Here is an 18,154-nt window from a genome sequence, read left to right as displayed (position 1 = left end):
GGTACACATACATATATGTCAAGAAAGGCAGCATTAGCCTGAAGGAACAGGAAGAGACAGTTCTTCCATGGCTTTGGGATATCGCCAAGAGGGATTTGGCTCTCCTTATTGCTCAAAGGCAGGAAACAATGTAACTTCACAGGAAGTTGTGGACTCTCCCTCCCTTGAAGCCAGTTCCTTTCATGCCTTCACTCAGAACAGACCCTTGACATTCCTCTCTCATCTTCAGTCTTCTCCTTCCTTAAGCTTTTTGGCAAACAGTACTGTATTGTGACTGTTTACCTATCAGTATGTTAGATTTCTTTAGTTAGTGTGACTGTCTCTGTGCTTGCCTCAGAATTGCTCTTAGTCACAAACAAATATCGGCTTTATTTTGCCCTATTAAGTAAGCCACCCTCTCCTCAGTCTGTTGTCTATTCTCTGCTTTTCCTTGTGCCTCTTCATCTAGGCAAGCAGCCTTCAAAGATGGGAAAGGCTTTGGGGAAAAGCACCACCTCACCCACCTCCAAGGCATGCGTGCTTCAGAGTCTGTCATCCAGATTCTCAAGTGTTGCAAAGGTCGAGACGTAAAATGAGGGAGAAGGTGCCTAATGAGGTAGACCCAATGGCACTTGAAATACAGCGCTCCAACTACTATCTTGCAGGTACAGTTCAAAGCGGTAGCAACTGTGTGCATGGCTCAAATTTGTCCCACATTAGACAAGTTTCTCCTGCGGCAAGGTAAACAGTGTTTCCGTGCGCTGCTCTGGTTCACCAGAAGCGGCTTAGACATGCTGGCCACATGACCCAGTAGCTGTACGCCAGCTCCCTCGACCACTAAAGCGAGATGAGCGCCGCAACCTCAGAGTTGACCCCTAACGGTCAGGGGTCCCTTTACCTTTATGAATATATAAGCATACACAGCAACACAGAGTCTTATAAATTACCATGACATTTTGGCTCCATTTCTAGTTCTCCCCTTAGATCAGTTCTTCTGTTGTTCAGCTGAGCACGCAATAAATTGATTTCCATTAACAGACTTCTTCTATCCGCATTCTGAATGCAGTCCACAGCAGTTCTCTGAAATATGTGCTGTTATCAATTAGAAACAAAAGAACGAACAAGAACACCAAATGAGTGAGCAATAACCCAGATTATTAACTAAAATGTGTCTTCAGTAATCACAATTTAGCAAGTTATTGTCATCTCAAGCATTTTATACGGAACATTGTGTTTGCCGCTGAAGAGCACATAATGCAAAACATGCAGGATTTCATCAAGGGATCAGTAATAACTATTAATGTTTATAGTTTTATCATTTCTGTGTGGTGATCTTCAGTAACAAGTCTTCTACTTTTCTTAAACTATATTTCTATAAAATAAAAGCATTGTGGTATCACAATAGCATGACACTACATCTTTATAGAATGCTTTTCAATTTACATTTTTAAATGAAGGAAATATTCCTGTTGCAGTGCAATTCTATATATATCTACTCAGAAGTAAGTTTCAATGGAGCTTAGGGGGTACAAAGGTATAGGTGTGCAGTCAAAGATGGAAAAAGTTTATAAACTACAATTTTGGAGTTGACTCTCTGGGAACAACCTTAGCAACATGGAAGGCATTTTCAGATGAAGCAGTATATAAATTGTTCCCCCAATAAGCTTTTGGACACTGGATTGACAGGCAAGACTATGGAGCAACAGGCAAGACAATTGCTAGGATTTAAAACCGCAATGTGAAGAGCTTCTGTAGTAATTTAAAAGTTTGTCAAGAGAGAATCACAATTTTTGCCATACATAAGTAAGTCTTACCTGTTCTTGAAGTCTCTTTTCCAACTGATCCATGATCTCCATTACATCTCTAATGCCCATTTCAGCCAATTCCATTTGAAACGCTGCTAGAAGAACATCCTTTTCTTTTTGAAACACTTGTTGAACAGCATACAGAAGTTCAGCTCGCCAATCTGAGACACCTTCAGAAGATTCAGATCCTGCATAAAACTACAAAGGCATGAATGCAATTAAGTAGTCATATCATCACGTCAAACTTTTTTGTTGTTAACTTTCATTGATCCGGCTTTTAACTTATGCATACTATTGTGGTCATCAGTAATACTCAAAGAAGCTGCATATATGTTTTGAGGTGGTCCAAATTGCTGGAACAGATTCTGGGCTAGCTGTGGTGGTGACTGGAGTAAAGCTTGTGGTAAATGTTGTAGCAGAACATTTGGAATCTGGAGACAACTGCACTTCAGTGTGTTAAGTGTGACAACTGGGGCCTGACGCCTCCAATAATATGTGTGAGTGCTAGGTCCAGTTTTTGTAAACAACTGAGAAGCTGAGTAAACTCTCAATATAGTTGTTGTTGGGTTTAGTTTTGCTTAGAGGGCCAGGGAAGGTGAGCCGTATTGCAACCTCCCGTTCATTTTAGGAGTACTATTGTGCTGGATTCTGCATTAAACATTGTCATTCTTGACCCTTTTGCCCTTTGCTTAATTAAAATAATAATTAAATCCAACCAAAACTGTAACAAAGAATATGACCACATTCTCAGTTTGATTGCTTTTGTATATGACTGGCTAGTCTTTATTTTTTGTTATTTTGGTCTTGGCTCTTCTGCCTTCAAAGCCACTTTTGAATCAAAGGTATTTGAAAAGCTGCTTGTGATTTTGGTAGGTTACTGTTCAAAGCAGAAAAATCAGAGGTCCTGCTGAGTGTGTACAAGCTCTCTGGAGCTTGCATGACTTGGGCTGTAATTCTATATAATTCTATATAATTCTATATACAGTCCCACTGAACACAATGAGATTCACTACTAAGTTGACCTGTATAGGATTGATTTACATATGGCAAGAATTAGATCAGTACTTTCTTATCTCTGCTTGCAATGGCCAAACTTAAAAAATCACTTGCATACGATTTAGCAAGGATCTCAAATTTACTTGCAGTCAATTTTTCGCCCTTCACAGCCCTCTTCTATCAAAGAATGCACAATGAATATTTCACATTAACCTACGTAAAGAAAAAGGCATCTAGTACAAACCATGAAGACTAAGCAGTTTTGCGGTTATAATTACCTCAGTGTCCCTGTGAATCTGCATTTTTGCAATTACATCCTTCAAAGATGAAACAGTGCCCAAGAAAGCCTTACGTTCTTCTAGCCAAAATTCTGGGCCTTGTTTAAGGGAATGTACGTTACTTTCCTTATAAGGAGATTCTGAAAGAGAGATAATCTGTTCACCTTCCCGATGAATAGCTCTCAGCAATCCCTGTTAAAAAAAGAAGACAAAAGCTGTTATAAAATCATGCTGTTTGCTGTTTACCATTCTGAGCACATCATATCAAATCAGCCATGCAAAGATAAAGGGGCAGACCAAAGACAATGGGGAGCCACTGTCCCCCTATGTGCTCAAACTTGCACGTGCCTTGGGCTTGAACACTCTCTCCCTACCTTCATGGCTGTAAAGAAGAGATTGGAAGCGATCACTTTTCAATAACCCAAAGATCCTCATTTTGCCCTACTCTTTGAGTTTATGACTTGCTTTGAAACCATAGTTTTTTTAAAAAAAAAACAACACCTCAAATTTGGAAATAAGGGGGAATTGTGATTTATTTAAAAATGGAAGTGAAAGATTATAATTTTCTCCTCATTATGCTCAAACTGGCCCAGAGCAATGGCTATAACCAAGAGGAAATGTTGGCTCCTCAAACAGTATGTATGTTTTTCTGTTTCTACATCTCCCCTCTAATCTCTGTAATAGTTGTTGCAAGGATTCCAGATTATACTGGTATAAAATCCCTTTATTTACCTTTATTCCCTTTGGAAGAATATCTGTTGATTCTTCACCTTCATCTCCTATTCCTTCTGATACAGCATCTGATCCTTGGCTTGGTACAAGATATGCTCCTTGGCTCCAGTCTGAACTAGAGTCTAAAACAGGCAAATCATTGGGACAAATCAGCATGGCTTCTGGAAAGGGAAATACTGCCAAACGCAGCAAGAGACAGGGGACATTCTCAACCATATTTGGAGATAGTGGGAATTGAATCTGCATGCGGAGAAAAAACATTGTTCTCTTACCACTGGAGCATCCATCTCTAGCGTTAGAAGATGAGGGTTGCGCTATTCCAGGGATCCCCTAAAATTCGAATAAATAAATAAATCTAAAGATCAAGATTGAGTTCACTGTAATAAACTGATGAACAGAAAACAATAACAAAAGCAACCAGCACAACTACTAGTTGTTGTTGTTGTTTTTAAAATACAACCACATTTCATTATCATCTACAAGGTCAGCACAAAAGCAACCAACTTTCCCAGCTTAAATTCAGCCTGCTTTCAACAATTTATAACATCTCTGCATTCCAATTTACACCAGCCACTGAAAGTTAGAGGAAAAATTATTTGAGGCCCACTTTAAAATGTTGATTCCATTAAATCCCTGACTAGCACTTCATTTTATGGGAATCCAATTCATGTCCCAATAAGCTATCCACAACCTTTCTATAAAAAGAATAATAATAATTTATTATTTATATCCCACCCATGGAGAACTAATCAGTATTCCTCAACAAGGGCAGATTCGTTCCCCAAGGGCCTCCAGATGGCGAGTCCTACCATAAACCCTTTCAAAGCCCTCCCAGACCCCTTTCCTTATACCCTCCCTCTCCTCTTATCCCTATTAATCCCCAGGGAACCCTAAATAAGGCAGCTATTTCCTATGAAGAGTGCTAGTTTCAGAAGCACCATATGTGCTCACTTCTAATAGCCACGAGTGCCACAAAAAGAACATCATCATCTGCACCATCTATGGAAGCCCGCAAGAAAAAGGTTGGACATTTTCCCCACATATCACTGGATTCCCCTGGACTGATGAGAAATTATGGAAATTTATCTGATAGTGATAGAACTCCATGAGGCTATGACTGCTGCAACACCCTTGTAGGCATCCTGCAAACCCTCTTATTGAAAATGGAAGTGTTGTGACATTATTCATAATACACACCTCTTTATCTCTCAGGGCTTCTATGACATCCTTCAAAGTGTTACATTCCTCCGTTAATTCCTGCACTACAATAAACTGCTCTCTTTTTAGTGCATCCGATTCCGAGATATGCCGGGTCTCCATATCCATTATTTCAGCAGCATGTAGCTCCTGCATTTTGTCAATTTTTTCACTGAATTCTTTGATGATTTCTGCAACTTCCTCTGCAGAACACCCATTCTGTAAATCAATCTGAATTTCCTCATTTTTGACAAGGAGCTGTGAAGTTTGGTTGCAGCTGTTGATATGCAGAGCTTTGTCAGTCTGACATGATGCATCACTTCTATTGATACAAACACCCTCTGACTTTTCAATGCACTTTTCCTTTCTCACATAATTTTCAATTTTCTCTTCTGCCTCAGCCAGCTTATCTTTGGTTTGCCTTAGATCTTCTTCAAGACGAAGTAAACTTGTTTCTTTTACCTAGAAACGGATCAGAATTACAGGTGTTTCAAATGCCTTTTTCAAAGCATCGAGTTTAAAACATCTGAAGTGGTTAGGGCCTTGTCAAAAAGTCGGACTTTTATTGTTGGCAGCCAGTGGCCATTACAATGTAACTCACAAAAACAAAGAAGGGAACATTTATGTGGAAAAACATCGTGTATATTGATATAAGAATAAGAATACCACTCTTCAACCAAACAGTCTTTTATGAAAATATTACAAGCAATCATTAGCTCAAAAATGAAATAATTATGGCAATGTTCAGTTCTTACCATTAACTGCTCATTAAGTTTTTCTGCCTTTTCTCTGTAACTATTAAGCTCTTCCTTAGCAGCAACAGACTCAGCTCTGATTCTCTCTAGTTCAGGATCATCAGACAGTATATTTCTTTCTTTGTTTTCACTCAATTCTTTAGCCACCTGCACAGCAATGTATAAAAAAACCCCAATTTTGTGACTATAAGCCCATGAATGTTTTGCTATTTGCTACTACAACCCTGATATTATGATTCCTCATGACATAAGCTGTGTAACAAAGCTTTAAGTAGTTCATTAGGTTGCTAACCAATGAAATCAGGACCATGCAGCTAAGATGTGGTGTCTCTGAAGCGCTCTGGATCATTAAAGAAGTCCACCGAAGCATTTGAAAAGGCCACTGAGTACTACAATACAGATATTGGCCTAGTTAGGTGTGCGCATATTCAGCAGGTCGTGGTGAGTCATAGCTTTCCACAGGCTTCCTCAACCTCGGCCCTCCAGATGTTTTTTGAGACTACAATTCCCATCATCCCTGACCACTGGTCCTGCTAGCTAGGGATCGTGGGAGTTGTAGGCCAAAAACATCTGGAGGGCCGAGGTTGAAGAAGCCTGACTTACCACATCATGTATACCAGGCCAGTATTACCTTTAGCACTTAGAGCACAAGAGTATGGCATTAAATGGAATAACCTAAAGCTACGATTCCAAGAGTCCATGCCTAGCAAAGTGCTTCTTTGAGTGTGCTACAACTTGTCTGAAGCTACTTTCATTGAATCAGCAAGAGAAAATGTCTACTCATTTTCAGCAGCGGTTATTTGAAGGGCACAAGCAGTAGTAGTTGGTGGGCAGAGCAGGGTGGTGTTGCGTATCTTGCGTCCCAATGATGGGGTCACTGCCCACTACTGGCGGGCAGCGGGGAAGCTGGCATATAGCAGGTGATGCAGCACCGTCAGTCTGGAACTCCCACCACTTGCCTGCAATGCACAAACCTCTCCACTGCCTTGTTCCCTCCCCATCTCAGAAACTAGCAAGAGACCCAGGTACTGGGAAGCCAGGTAAGCAGCTCATTCCCACTCCATCCTGCAGATTGCTACTGGCTACAGTGGCTGGGGCACAAAAGGAAACCAAAGTATTTCCAGCAGGCGGGTCTTTGGAACCCATCCTCAGAAACAGTAATACTTAACTGGATGACCTTTTAGAATTTACTGAAGTATATTGATGGGAGGGTGCTTCTTTCTACCTTGCACAGTTATGCAGCTAGTATTATTATAATCTGCTAGAACTGGCAATAGTTCATGATAAGCAATGCGAAAAGATACAAGTTTCCTTACAACTGAGAAATCTGCTCCCCATTGTGCAAGGAGACTTGATGAACTATTGCAGAAACATTTTTGGTCATGTATATGGTGTTTTCCAACATCACCTCACCCATATTTTGGGAAAAGTCACCTACTCCATAAAAGAAGAATGAGCAGCCATTTTCGGGCCACACAAACCTGAGCAGTAAGCGTTTTTTCTTGCTTAGAACTCTTTGCTTTCTCCTTTTTGTGCTTTTCTTCTACTTCTGCTAGTAGTTGATGAAGTTCAGCAAGTCTCTCTTCCTTCTCCTTTGCTTCCTTCTGTGCAATTTCCACCTTTGCTTTTTCTAGCTCCAGGCTGCTCTGTGCACCTGCCAGCTGGCTCTCCATTTCCAAAAGTTTGTTGGATAATGAAGATAATATAGAACCTGCATCTTCTCCAGGCGTGCTGTTTCCTTTCTCCGCTGAAATAGTTTTTATAGCTTCTAAGGCGTCTCCTGAAACCACCTGCATTTCTTGGAGAAGTTTACTTTGCTCCAGAACTGCTTTCAGCTGAGCTTGACTCACAAGGGCTGCAGCAACTTTCTGCTCAAGCGTTTCTTCCAGCTCTGTTATTTTCTGTTTAAGCACCGCTGACTCAGCCTGGGCTTGCTCTTTTAAAGCCGTGAGCTGATTGCAATGTTGCTTTAGCTCTGAATCCTTTTCCTCCAAAGCCTCTTGAAGCTGCTGCAACTTTGTGCTGGAAGAATCTTTGGCATTTTCCTCCTCATAGCCAAGAGGGGTTTCATTTTTTAACATCTTAGTTTTCTTCTGACTTTCAGTTTTCAGTTGGCTTGATCCTCGTATTTCTGCCACACCACTGTCCATCTGCATGTTTCTGTGTATTCCTTCCTTTTTCTCATGTTCTTTCTTGAATGCATCTACTTCTTTCTCCAACTTGCCCATCTTTAATTTTGTTTCCTCAAGTTCATTCTTCATGACAGAGACCTCTACATCTTTATTTTCCACTTGTTTCACCAAAGCTTCCTTTTCTGCCAACACGACATCAAGCTGGTATTTTAAGTTATCTGCATCTTCCTGAGTCAAAGAAAAGTCCAGAGGTACTTTGTGCTCAATATTTGCCAACTCCTGCTGGAGTTTTTCGATAACGTCATTTAGCTGCTCGAGTTCCTGTTCGCTGTTTTGCTTCACACGTTCCTGATCGCTCTTTAAATATTCTATTTGGGCCTCCAGTTCCCTTATGTGCTCATTTTTGCCCTCAATCACCTAGGTGGTCAAAGAAATAAAAAATATTTAATTATCCAAAAGAGGTAGACAGTTCTGGAATTCATTCCAACAACTTGCTTACATAAACAACAACTCATATTATCAATATATGATTGATTGCATAGTGCCAATCAATCCACCTTCGCATGGAAGTTTTAAAAACCAAATGTTTCTGACAGTTATTTAAGAATTTTGGTTTGTTCAAACATACACTTCATAGTATTTTCCACTTAAATGTTTCAAGTTCTGGAAAAAATAAAATTCACTGTGTTCAAAGGGACTATATGCAGGACCAAGCCGCTTCATAGTGCTTTTTGATCAATTATGTCTGCAGATATACAAGCAGCTTATAGAGTAATTTGTGTAACTCTAATTCAGCTGATATTTTCTCTGCCAGAACTATTCCTATATCTCAGCTCCTCAGCTTCATTCTAGTTACTGAACTCCCATTTGCCATTTGCAAAAAAGAACTCTCCAGAGTGCTGGTTATTTCAACAAAACCACCGTTATATCCCTAGTCACTAGAACTTAACATTCTTTTCCACAGTCCAAACATACAACAAAAAAATGAATAAGTAAGGATCCTGATCGGTCTCCTAAGTTACAGAATCATAGGGTAATTTCCACATCTTCCTACACGGATGAAGTTGCTATATTATCTAAGTACCGTCATACCTTGGAAGTCAAACGGAATCCATTCCAGAAGTCCGTTTGACTTCCAAAACGTATGGAAACCAAAGCACAGCTTATGATTGGCTGCAGGAAGCTCCTGCAGCCAATCGGAAGCAGTGGAAGCCCCGTGGGACATTTGGCTTCCAAAAATAGTTCGCAAACCAGAACAGTCACTTCCAGGTTTGCGGCGTTCGGGAGCGAAAACGTTTGAGAACTAAGCTGTTCGAAGACCAAGGTACGACTATATATGGTTGGAAAAAAGAGAAACTCATACAATCAACACCTCATATCTTTTTTCTTTTTTTAAAAAAGTGGGATACATTTAACAACGTAAGAAAAGCCATGCTGGGTTAGGTCAAAAGCCCACCTAGTCCAGCATCTTGTTCTCACAGTGGCCAACCAGATGCCTATGGGAAGCCCATAGCACTCTCTCCACTTGTGATTCCTGGCATGCATTCAGATGCATACTGCCTCTAATAGTGAGAGAGAACATAGCCACTGTGGCAAGAAGCCATTTGACTGAGGGAAAAAAAGAACTGGGGACTATTCAAAAGCTGTGAAATCATGACTTTACAAAACAGATGTAAGAGATTTTGTAAGGGGGCGGGGAAGGACACTATGAAGTAGCAGAAGAAATAAAAATAAAAATAATAAAGCATATTATTTCACTGGTGTATTACTATGAAGAAGGCAAAATGATCCAAGAGATAAGTTGCCAACCATACAAGGACTGTTCCAGAATTTTATCTAAAAGAAATCTATTAAGAAACAGGGGAAGGTGTAAAGACCAAGTAAGAAGATTCAAATTATTCAGACGAATAATTTAGAGGAAGATAGAAGTAGCTAAATGGGGAAGGTGTGCTTTAGAAACCTCAGGAAGTGTTTCAATGCTAGGAATTCAAAGTCAGAAACAGAAAGAGGAGTATAAATAGAATGAGTTCAAAAGACCAATGTAGAATAGCTGAAATATTGGTTTTGAATAGATGACAGTGATTGATTTATAACAACTTCAAGAATAGAGTTTTGGATGGACTTTGGCCTCACCTAGTAAAACTCTTTCTTTTTGCTTTCTCAGCAAAGGATGCAGAAAGCATTTATTAGCCACCACAAAAATCTTAAAATCAAAAGAAATACAAAAAACAACAACAACTAGATGGAACCAGAAAACTCAGAAGCTCTAGATATTTTACATCTTAATGATACAAGATAAAATCACAGGATTTATGGGAAGCACTACAAATAATTGTCTTCCTCTTTCCAAAAGATATAGCAATTCCTGAAAAGACATATAAATAAAGCTAGTGAATTCTCTCTATTGCTAATGCAAAGGAGGCTGTGTGGAGGACTGGCTACGTAACATAACTTGAAGAACAAGTAATATATCTATATGAGTAGCAGCAGTAGTGATTTTAGGCATGTAGTCATGAATGGAACAGAAATATGGGATCCTGAAATTGAGGGGGGGGGGGGAGATCCAGAACAAGTTTCTCTTTTGAAACCTGAAAATAGCAGGAATACTATTATAACTTGGAACAGAGAAATATTATGACTCACTAGATTTTGCTTTTCGAAGCACTTTGTTTCACAGTAACTGGCATCAGCACTCTGAAAACTATTAAAAACTGGTCTGCCTTTTGTGTTTTGCTGTAAAACACACACTGACACTCTATCCTAAGTTTGCAAGAAGAATTCAGCAACTTTCTAGAATCACAATTTCAGTTATGAAACGTATTTTTTCTGTAAACCTCTGGCAGAAATTAGGCAAAATCCAGCAGATGGCATTAGAGTACAACCCATTGTATAAATACTTATACTGGAGATGATACATTTCATTAGCATCCTGATAATCACTACTCAGATTATGTATGTTTATATTGCTCCAGTTATCCTACAGAGGAATTGTGACTAAAATTGCACAATTATCTACCACTACACAGAAATTAATATTTCAATAAATATATCAAGAGAAAGCAGAATTCATGAGAACTGTATTTTGAAAATCAGGACATGGGTTTCTAAATGCAGTGTGACCTAACCCACGTTCTAACACCTTAAACTATTTGGCTTATACGGAAGTCTTGATTTTACATCTCACAATGAAAAGAGAAGTTCCCACAAAAGATTCCAAAAACCATGTACTTTGTTATCTGTTGTAATTTCAAGTTGCTGTTGCAGTTTTGAAATTTGTTCATGAAGTTCATTTATTTCCTGTTCCTTTTCCTGTATGATCTGCACAAATTTTCCAGCAACTGCATGATGACCCTTTATAGAAGTATCTTCAGGTTTCTGGATAGCTAGTCCCATTTTTTCCATATCCTCCTACAGACAAAAAAACAGCGGCAAATAATGTAACTTGTGTTTCTCTCATTCTTTTCCATTTACAAGATGAATATACAGATATATATTAATATATTCTTTTTAAAAAAGAAGAAACCAGGATGTTATGTATTAAAAGTTTTAAAACCTCATGATTTGCAGATGTGTTCATTCAAGAGAAGAAGATGTGTGGGAAATACCGGATTTCCTTTCCAGATAATTACCTTGAAAAATTTATTCTCTTGCTCAAGTTCTTGTTGTCTTGTAGTGGACTCTTTGTGCTGGATTTCTAATTGCATGTGCAACTGTTGTACTTCTTCGTTTTTGTTTTCTAGTTCCTCACGAAACTGCTCTAATTGTTCTTCAAGATTTATGATCTATATACCCAAGGTAAGTGGCAAAGGGATAATATATTTTAAACAAACAAAAACCATAAAAATAAAAACTGTTCTGCAATCTTACGACCATACTTATTTTCAGAAACAAATGTTTGTATTTAACTTCTAATTTTAAAGTCTTTTTAAAAAATACTCAATTTTACAGTGAACGTGGAAAATTATGGATGGATGCTAGCTCATTTCTTCTATTCCCTCATTCTCAATATAGCACTAGATATACAATGGCTACACACATCCTGAAGATTATTCCAGAGACGTTGTTCCTTCAGGAAGGTGACAAAGGACCTACAAGAGCTGGTGGGGCTATCTGTCTGTGGCTGAGGGCACAGTCATTCAGCACCCTGAGATTTTAAATGGGCATCCACAATTATATCAGGATGGTGATAGCACCCTGTGGCCAGAGAACATTGCAGTGGGCTCAATAGTAATACGAAACACCCATCAAGTCTGGTGATGAAGCTGGATAACTGCAGATGACTCAGGTTTTTTAAGAGGCAACTGTGATCTCCAAGGCTAAAAGTATCCAAACTGACCAGGTGGCTGGGTATGGGGAGACCACAAGTTGTGTCACAGGGTCTGGAAAAGGGCATGTGCTGGCCTCTTCCAGACATCATTCCCCTCCACAATGAGCTAAGCAACATTTGAGCTGGCTTATATCTAAGGGACGCGGGTGGCGCTGTGGGTTAAAGCCTCAGCGCCTAGGACTTGCCGATCGAAAGGTCGGCGGTTCGAATCCCTGCGGCGGGGTGCGCTCCCGTTGCTCGGTCCCAGCGCCTGCCAACCTAGCAGTTCGAAAGCACCCCCGGGTGCAAGTAGATAAATAGGGACCGCTTACTAGCGGGAAGGTAAATGGCGTTCCGTGTGCTGCGCTGGCTCGCCAGATGCAGCTTGTCACGCTGGCCACGTGACCCGGAAGTGTCTGCGGACAGCGCTGGCCCCCAGCCTATAGAGTGAGATGGGCGCACAACCCTAGAGTCTGGCAAGACTGGCCCGTACGGGCAGGGGTACCTTTACCTTTTTATATCTAAGCAGCAGCAGCCATAGCATACCATGGCCCTGCCTTTGCCTTGGGGCTCCCAAGCTATGTGGTCGCATATACATTTGCCATGAATGTGGTATGTGGCTCTCTTTGCTCCTCTTACCTCCACTCAGGGGGGACAGTTTCATCTAGGCCACATGTCTGGCCCGCAGAAGAAAGCCAGGCTCATACAATGGAGCCATGTGACTATTCTGACCCTCTGCACACTCTGCATCCTGTGAAGTTGGACTGAAATGAATTATATGAAGTATTAACTTATCTGCATAATTGAAAGGGATACTCTACCTCTTTTTCTTTCCTGTCTACAGCTTCTTGCTCAGCCTGTAACTGTGCTTCAAGGGGCAATTCTCCCCTTATTGTTGTAGAGCCAAACTGCTTCCTTTCCTCCACCTTTAAAGTAAGGATATTAGCTATCACATCTCTTTAATTCACAATTAAACAACTGAATGTTCTTGTTGATAATAAATATATAAAAACATTGTCCACAAAAAAATACCTTTTGCAAACTGTCTGCACTGATCATTAAAGCTTGTTCCAGTTCTCTGATTCTGCACTCTAATTTCTCAATTTCTTCGTTCCGTTCTTGCACATCTCTCTGAAGTTGCTCCTTAGAGAGCAAAAGCTCACTGCATTTGTCTGTTTTTTCTTTGAGGTGATTTGTTAACTGCTCAACCTGGTGACAATAGGCAGGAACGATATTTCAAACCTCTTGAAATATTAAGGATGAAGAACTCGTTTGATGAAGGCTCCAGAAGATGTATGCTAATGTAGGTCATAAGTTCAAACACAAATTTACTGTAACGTTAACCGAGTTAAATTGCGTAGGAGAAAAAGAGGGAGGAAGTAAGAAGAAAGCTTTCAATCTCTGAAGTATTTAGGTACAAGGAGCTACTTAGTAACCAGAAGCCAAGAGAATAAAGGCAAGTAAGATGGAAGACTCAAGAGAAAGCACATTGAGAGGAAAGAGAGGATGTTGGCCGCCACGCATACTGAAATGGAATGTTCAGTTATGAGGCAGCCAGAAAGACCTCATTGAGAAAGAAGTAGTAATTGGCCAAAGAAAGATAGCAAGTGAAAACCAATTAACAAAACACTCCCCAGTGGGTGGACAGCTACCAGTTCAAACTGTATGTACAACAGACAGAAATTACGCAGAAGCTCAAGCCTGCCAAATTAAAAAGGATGTTGTTTCACAAACACAAATTAAACAAAACCCAAGAGTGAGTTCTTGAACTCTTAAAAGATTTATTTCAGCTTTCACAGGTGGACTATTTCATCTGATGAATGAAGGGTTATCTGCAACTTCTTCCAGATTAGAGACTGATGTATGGATAAACATATAGACAGACACAGGTAGGCAGGCAGGCAGACAGTTGAAGGGGGGAAAGAACACTGGAGTGCAAAACCACGATTACTTCCTGAGATGATATGGTTGCTGTGATTATTTTATACGAATTTGAGATTTGCACAGAAACATCGTAGAACCACCTTTGCCAAGATACTGCTATAACTCTGTAGATTAGTCCCATTGCTGGGGCTAGTGGCAGCTATAGTGCAAAACATCTGGCAAGCACCAGGATGTTTGTGCTGCAGTTGTACCCATAGACCTTTGGGTCCACGGTTTGCACTTCCCCCACTTTATCTAGTCTCTCTGTGGTGTTAGCTGTGAACCTGACAAAGTGGGCTCTAGTTCACAAAAGCTTATGCTTCAATAAAAGTCTTTAAACTTGCTTCAAAATGTTTTGTTTTTATTGAAACAGGTGAACACGCTTCACCCCTGGAATGTGTCACAAATTAAAACTATGTCAGCTATGTCTGCCACATGGAAAAACACTGCCCTAATTCAAGAAAGAAAGATAAACAACCATAAAAGATGCATATCTTTCTGTATTAATGATAAAAAGCAAATTTACAAAATTCTAAGTTTTCCCTTTCATTATCCCTGTTCAGTAAATAGAAATCGTTTATTCAATCTTCCCAGTGATTCCCACAGAGCCTCTGCTCCAACCCAGTTTGCATACGGCCTTTGGAACTCACTTTGATTTTGTAAAGGGTGTTGACTGACTGCATTGGGACTATCATTAGGAAATGAATGAACTAAAAACCACACCTGAAAAAAACCTGTGGTTTTGGCTATTAATTCTACAAATAAGTGGTTATAATAATGTGTAGCCCAATTGCATACAATAGACCTTAATTGTTCGAAGGAAATATGTGAAGGATTGCAGCCTTTAGCTTAATTCAAATCTTATTTTTCTGGTTTGTTAACTGACATTAAGACAGAATTCCCCAGTTTGACTGTAACAAAGTACTCTGGCTTACTGCGAGACCAGATCTTTGTGCCAAAGCTGGCATGCAATTGGGAGGTAGGAAGGGTGACAGAGGAACATGTAGTCATGACACTTGTCCATGGTCATAAACAAAGGATTATGAAACCTTGGACAATTGTCCAAACAGAAGACTTTATTTTTGTACATTTTCAACATTTCAGTTTATGTATTTATGGTAAAACAAACCAACAAACCTGTATCTTACCTCTCTGTTTTGGTGTTCATTGACTGGCTGAAATCTCTGGGGAATCTTAAGCTGGTGCTCCAGTTTCACAATCTCTTGCTGGAAAACATCTCTCTCATGCTCCCTATCAATTGCCTGTTCCTGAAAATGTAACCATTATATTTCTTATGGCAAACATGTTCAAATGAACTTCAAAATTAACTCATGGTATCTTGTGTAAATGAGTGTAATGATACCGCAGTGCTTCTGCTTTTATCAATAACACACACACACACACCTCTGTTACCAGTAAATAGCAGAAGTCCACAGAAAATCAACTTTCTAGTTGGAACATAACCACTGATGTTTTATCAAAGTACTGTAGTCAGATGGCTTATCTTCCTTATGACTATGAAAATGTGACAGGCACTGGGCCCAAGAAAGCAGGTAGATATTTGGCACATGCCTGATTGTCTATATAGATTTGTGGCAGGGCTGATAGCAATACATTTTTATACACAGTATAGTGCCATTGCAGACAGCCAAGGCAGAAACTAAATATTGTAGATGCTTGACAAAGCACTGGCAATTCTTTTTCTGGCACAGAGCTTAATGTGCTTGCTTGTACTTTAGGCTACTCTTTAGATATCAACTCAAATGGGCCACCTTAATAAATACACAAACACTTGGGGCCATCTCTAGAATACAGTCATACCTCATGTTATGGATGCTTCAGGTTACATGTTTTTGGGTTATGGACCGTGGGAAACCTGGAAGTACCAGAACGCTTCAGGATGCGAACGCTGCCAGTTGCGGACGTGTCTCTGTCACAGATTATGTCCGCAACCCAAGGTTCCACTGTACTATGACTAATGATTCTCTATTACTCATCATGTCTGGAAAAATACATCTCACACATTGTTTCATAAGATGGCAGGGTGTGGCTATGTGCTCTCCTAAAGTATTTTTCAAGGTCCGAAATATTTTTTTATTATTATCAAGTCTACATTTAACAAATTTTAAATTCTGAAATTGTGATCAACGTTGTTCTTCATTCCTTTTAAGAACACCTACATTTTTAATTTGCATTAAAAAAAAAGTAATCTGCATCAAAATGTAAAAACGCACAGAAAGCTTTTTTAATGTGCAGTACAGTATTAACTAAATTAGAGTATGGTCTTTTTGTCTCTCTCCCACTTTTAAAAAATTCTGTCATATATGGCTAGCAGGATTTGCAACCCATCTCTTACTTACATCTAGAAATTTTTTTGTTTTCTCAAGCTGTTTCTCCAGAGCTTGGTTTTGTTGCCTTAGATCCATCAGTTCTGCATTTTTTTCATGCTCCAGTTCCAAATATCGGCTGACTTGCTCCTCTATATCAGTTTCCAGTGCCTTCACCTGCTTTTGAAGGTAGTCATATTCTTTTTCTGCTTGCCGCTGCACCTCTATTTTTTCCTTCATGAGCTTTTCTGTTTCCGCCAGCAACTCTGTTTTATAAAGGCATCAGTTGTTGTTTCGGATAGGAATAGTTACCTTAGCCTATCAGAACAAATTCACTCCCAAAACAATGTATTCATGCTATAGTATAATAAAGGATGGAAATAGGTTTGGGTTTTACCAGAATTATGTGGTATCTCTCAATAAAAGGAGGGAGGTATGGAAGGAAGATATCACAAAAAAGTCATACAAAACCCCAGAATGAAAGCTGAAACACTCTCAGTTTACTTTAGGACACACCAATTTTAATGATTAATCACGTATATGGGTCACCGTAACAAATCATAACTGCATATATTTCATTCAGTACTGGGGAAAATGTATGATGGCATTAAAACCCAACTGTCTTCTCATCCAGTAGGACTGATCCAAGTAAACAAAAAAAATGGTCCATGAAATGGCACATACAACGTTTAAATGTGAAAACACTATAGACCTTCACCTGGTGAGTTATAGAAAGGACAGCGAAGGAAATGTCTTACCTGCAACGGAGATTTTCTGTCATCGGTGTTGTGTTTAAACACCTTACTTCCCCCATCCCCTGCCCTTCAGTTTTAAAAAAATGCTTTTCACAATGTGGGAAAATGCTATCATATTTACGGCCTACAGTGGCATGGGGTTACTGGAACAGATTGCCTTCCAATGCCACTCCAGTCACATTGGATTTTGGAGGCCATATTGGACTATCTGGTGACACTGATACTTGCTGTGTCGGCAACACTCGTTCTGGGATTTGGGCTACATTAACGTGAACAGGAGGTACATTGTGATCTCTTCCCAGCAGAGCTAAGGCTTCCAATACACAGAGTGGACATGCTTAGTCAACTCCCACTGAATTGGGCTCATCATGTACATATCTCCTAACATTTTGTATAGCCAGAAATAATATCAGGATAAACGCTTTATAATGTGATTCACCAGTATAACAGATACAGATACTGCAATCACAAAATGCTTGTTGATTTTTTAAATGAGGAATACTGCAGAGTAATGGACTTATGGATAAGGATCTTTTATCATATAAATGAAAGAAAAAGAAAGAAAAAAGTCACCAGATAGTGGCCATTTTGCATTACACAATACAGAATATTTGGGGACCATCATCTTACATCATGCTTGCTTGCTTAAACATCGTATGTCAATACAGAAGTCATATTTGGCAAAGGTATTATCAACCAATGTATTTGCAGCTTTCAAAGCAAAGTATTACTACTACCTGTGCTCGCAAACTAATCGACTAAGATGATGGTTATTAAATGAATCTGCTTCACTTTACTAATGTATTGCACTTAGAAATTGTGAGCAACTGTCAAAAAGAAAGTTGTGAGTATGAAACACAGTATCAAAGCTGCAGCCCAGTATAAGTTAATGTCAGTAAGCTGAAAGCCCAAAGAGAGACCATGATTAGCAAGTGTCAGTAGCTGTTAAATCTGCCACCCAATGAAAGA

The 18,154-nt window shown here is 39.5% G+C and overlaps 1 protein-coding gene across 14 annotated transcripts in view; it reads right to left on the bottom strand.

The window, feature by feature from the left end:
* The window catches only part of AKAP9 (A-kinase anchoring protein 9), a 100,799-nt gene that overhangs the window by 11,972 nt on the left and 70,673 nt on the right, over nt 1-18,154 (bottom strand). For 12 of the 14 annotated variants that reach the window (XM_077936928.1, XM_077936932.1, XM_028750218.2 and 9 more), the window contains 14 exons: nt 16,464-16,696; nt 15,252-15,371; nt 13,213-13,389; nt 13,002-13,106; nt 11,504-11,656; nt 11,103-11,282; nt 7,224-8,291; nt 5,743-5,889; nt 4,988-5,449; nt 4,063-4,120; nt 3,791-3,912; nt 3,059-3,250; nt 1,794-1,982; nt 927-1,071 (listed from right to left, as the gene is read on the bottom strand). In XM_077936928.1, the coding sequence (XP_077793054.1) occupies nt 927-1,071; nt 1,794-1,982; nt 3,059-3,250; nt 3,791-3,912; nt 4,063-4,120; nt 4,988-5,449; nt 5,743-5,889; nt 7,224-8,291; nt 11,103-11,282; nt 11,504-11,656; nt 13,002-13,106; nt 13,213-13,389; nt 15,252-15,371; nt 16,464-16,696 (3,351 nt within the window). The remainder of the gene's footprint in view (nt 1-926; nt 1,072-1,793; nt 1,983-3,058; nt 3,251-3,790; nt 3,913-4,062; nt 4,121-4,987; nt 5,450-5,742; nt 5,890-7,223; nt 8,292-11,102; nt 11,283-11,503; nt 11,657-13,001; nt 13,107-13,212; nt 13,390-15,251; nt 15,372-16,463; nt 16,697-18,154) is intronic. The other 2 variants (XM_077936929.1, XM_028750228.2) reach the window with 2 other exon arrangements.

The sequence above is a fragment of the Podarcis muralis genome, chromosome 12 (assembly GCF_964188315.1).
Source record: "Podarcis muralis chromosome 12, rPodMur119.hap1.1, whole genome shotgun sequence".
Lineage (NCBI taxonomy): Eukaryota > Metazoa > Chordata > Lepidosauria > Squamata > Lacertidae > Podarcis > Podarcis muralis.
This window is presented reverse-complemented; position numbering and strand designations above follow the sequence as displayed.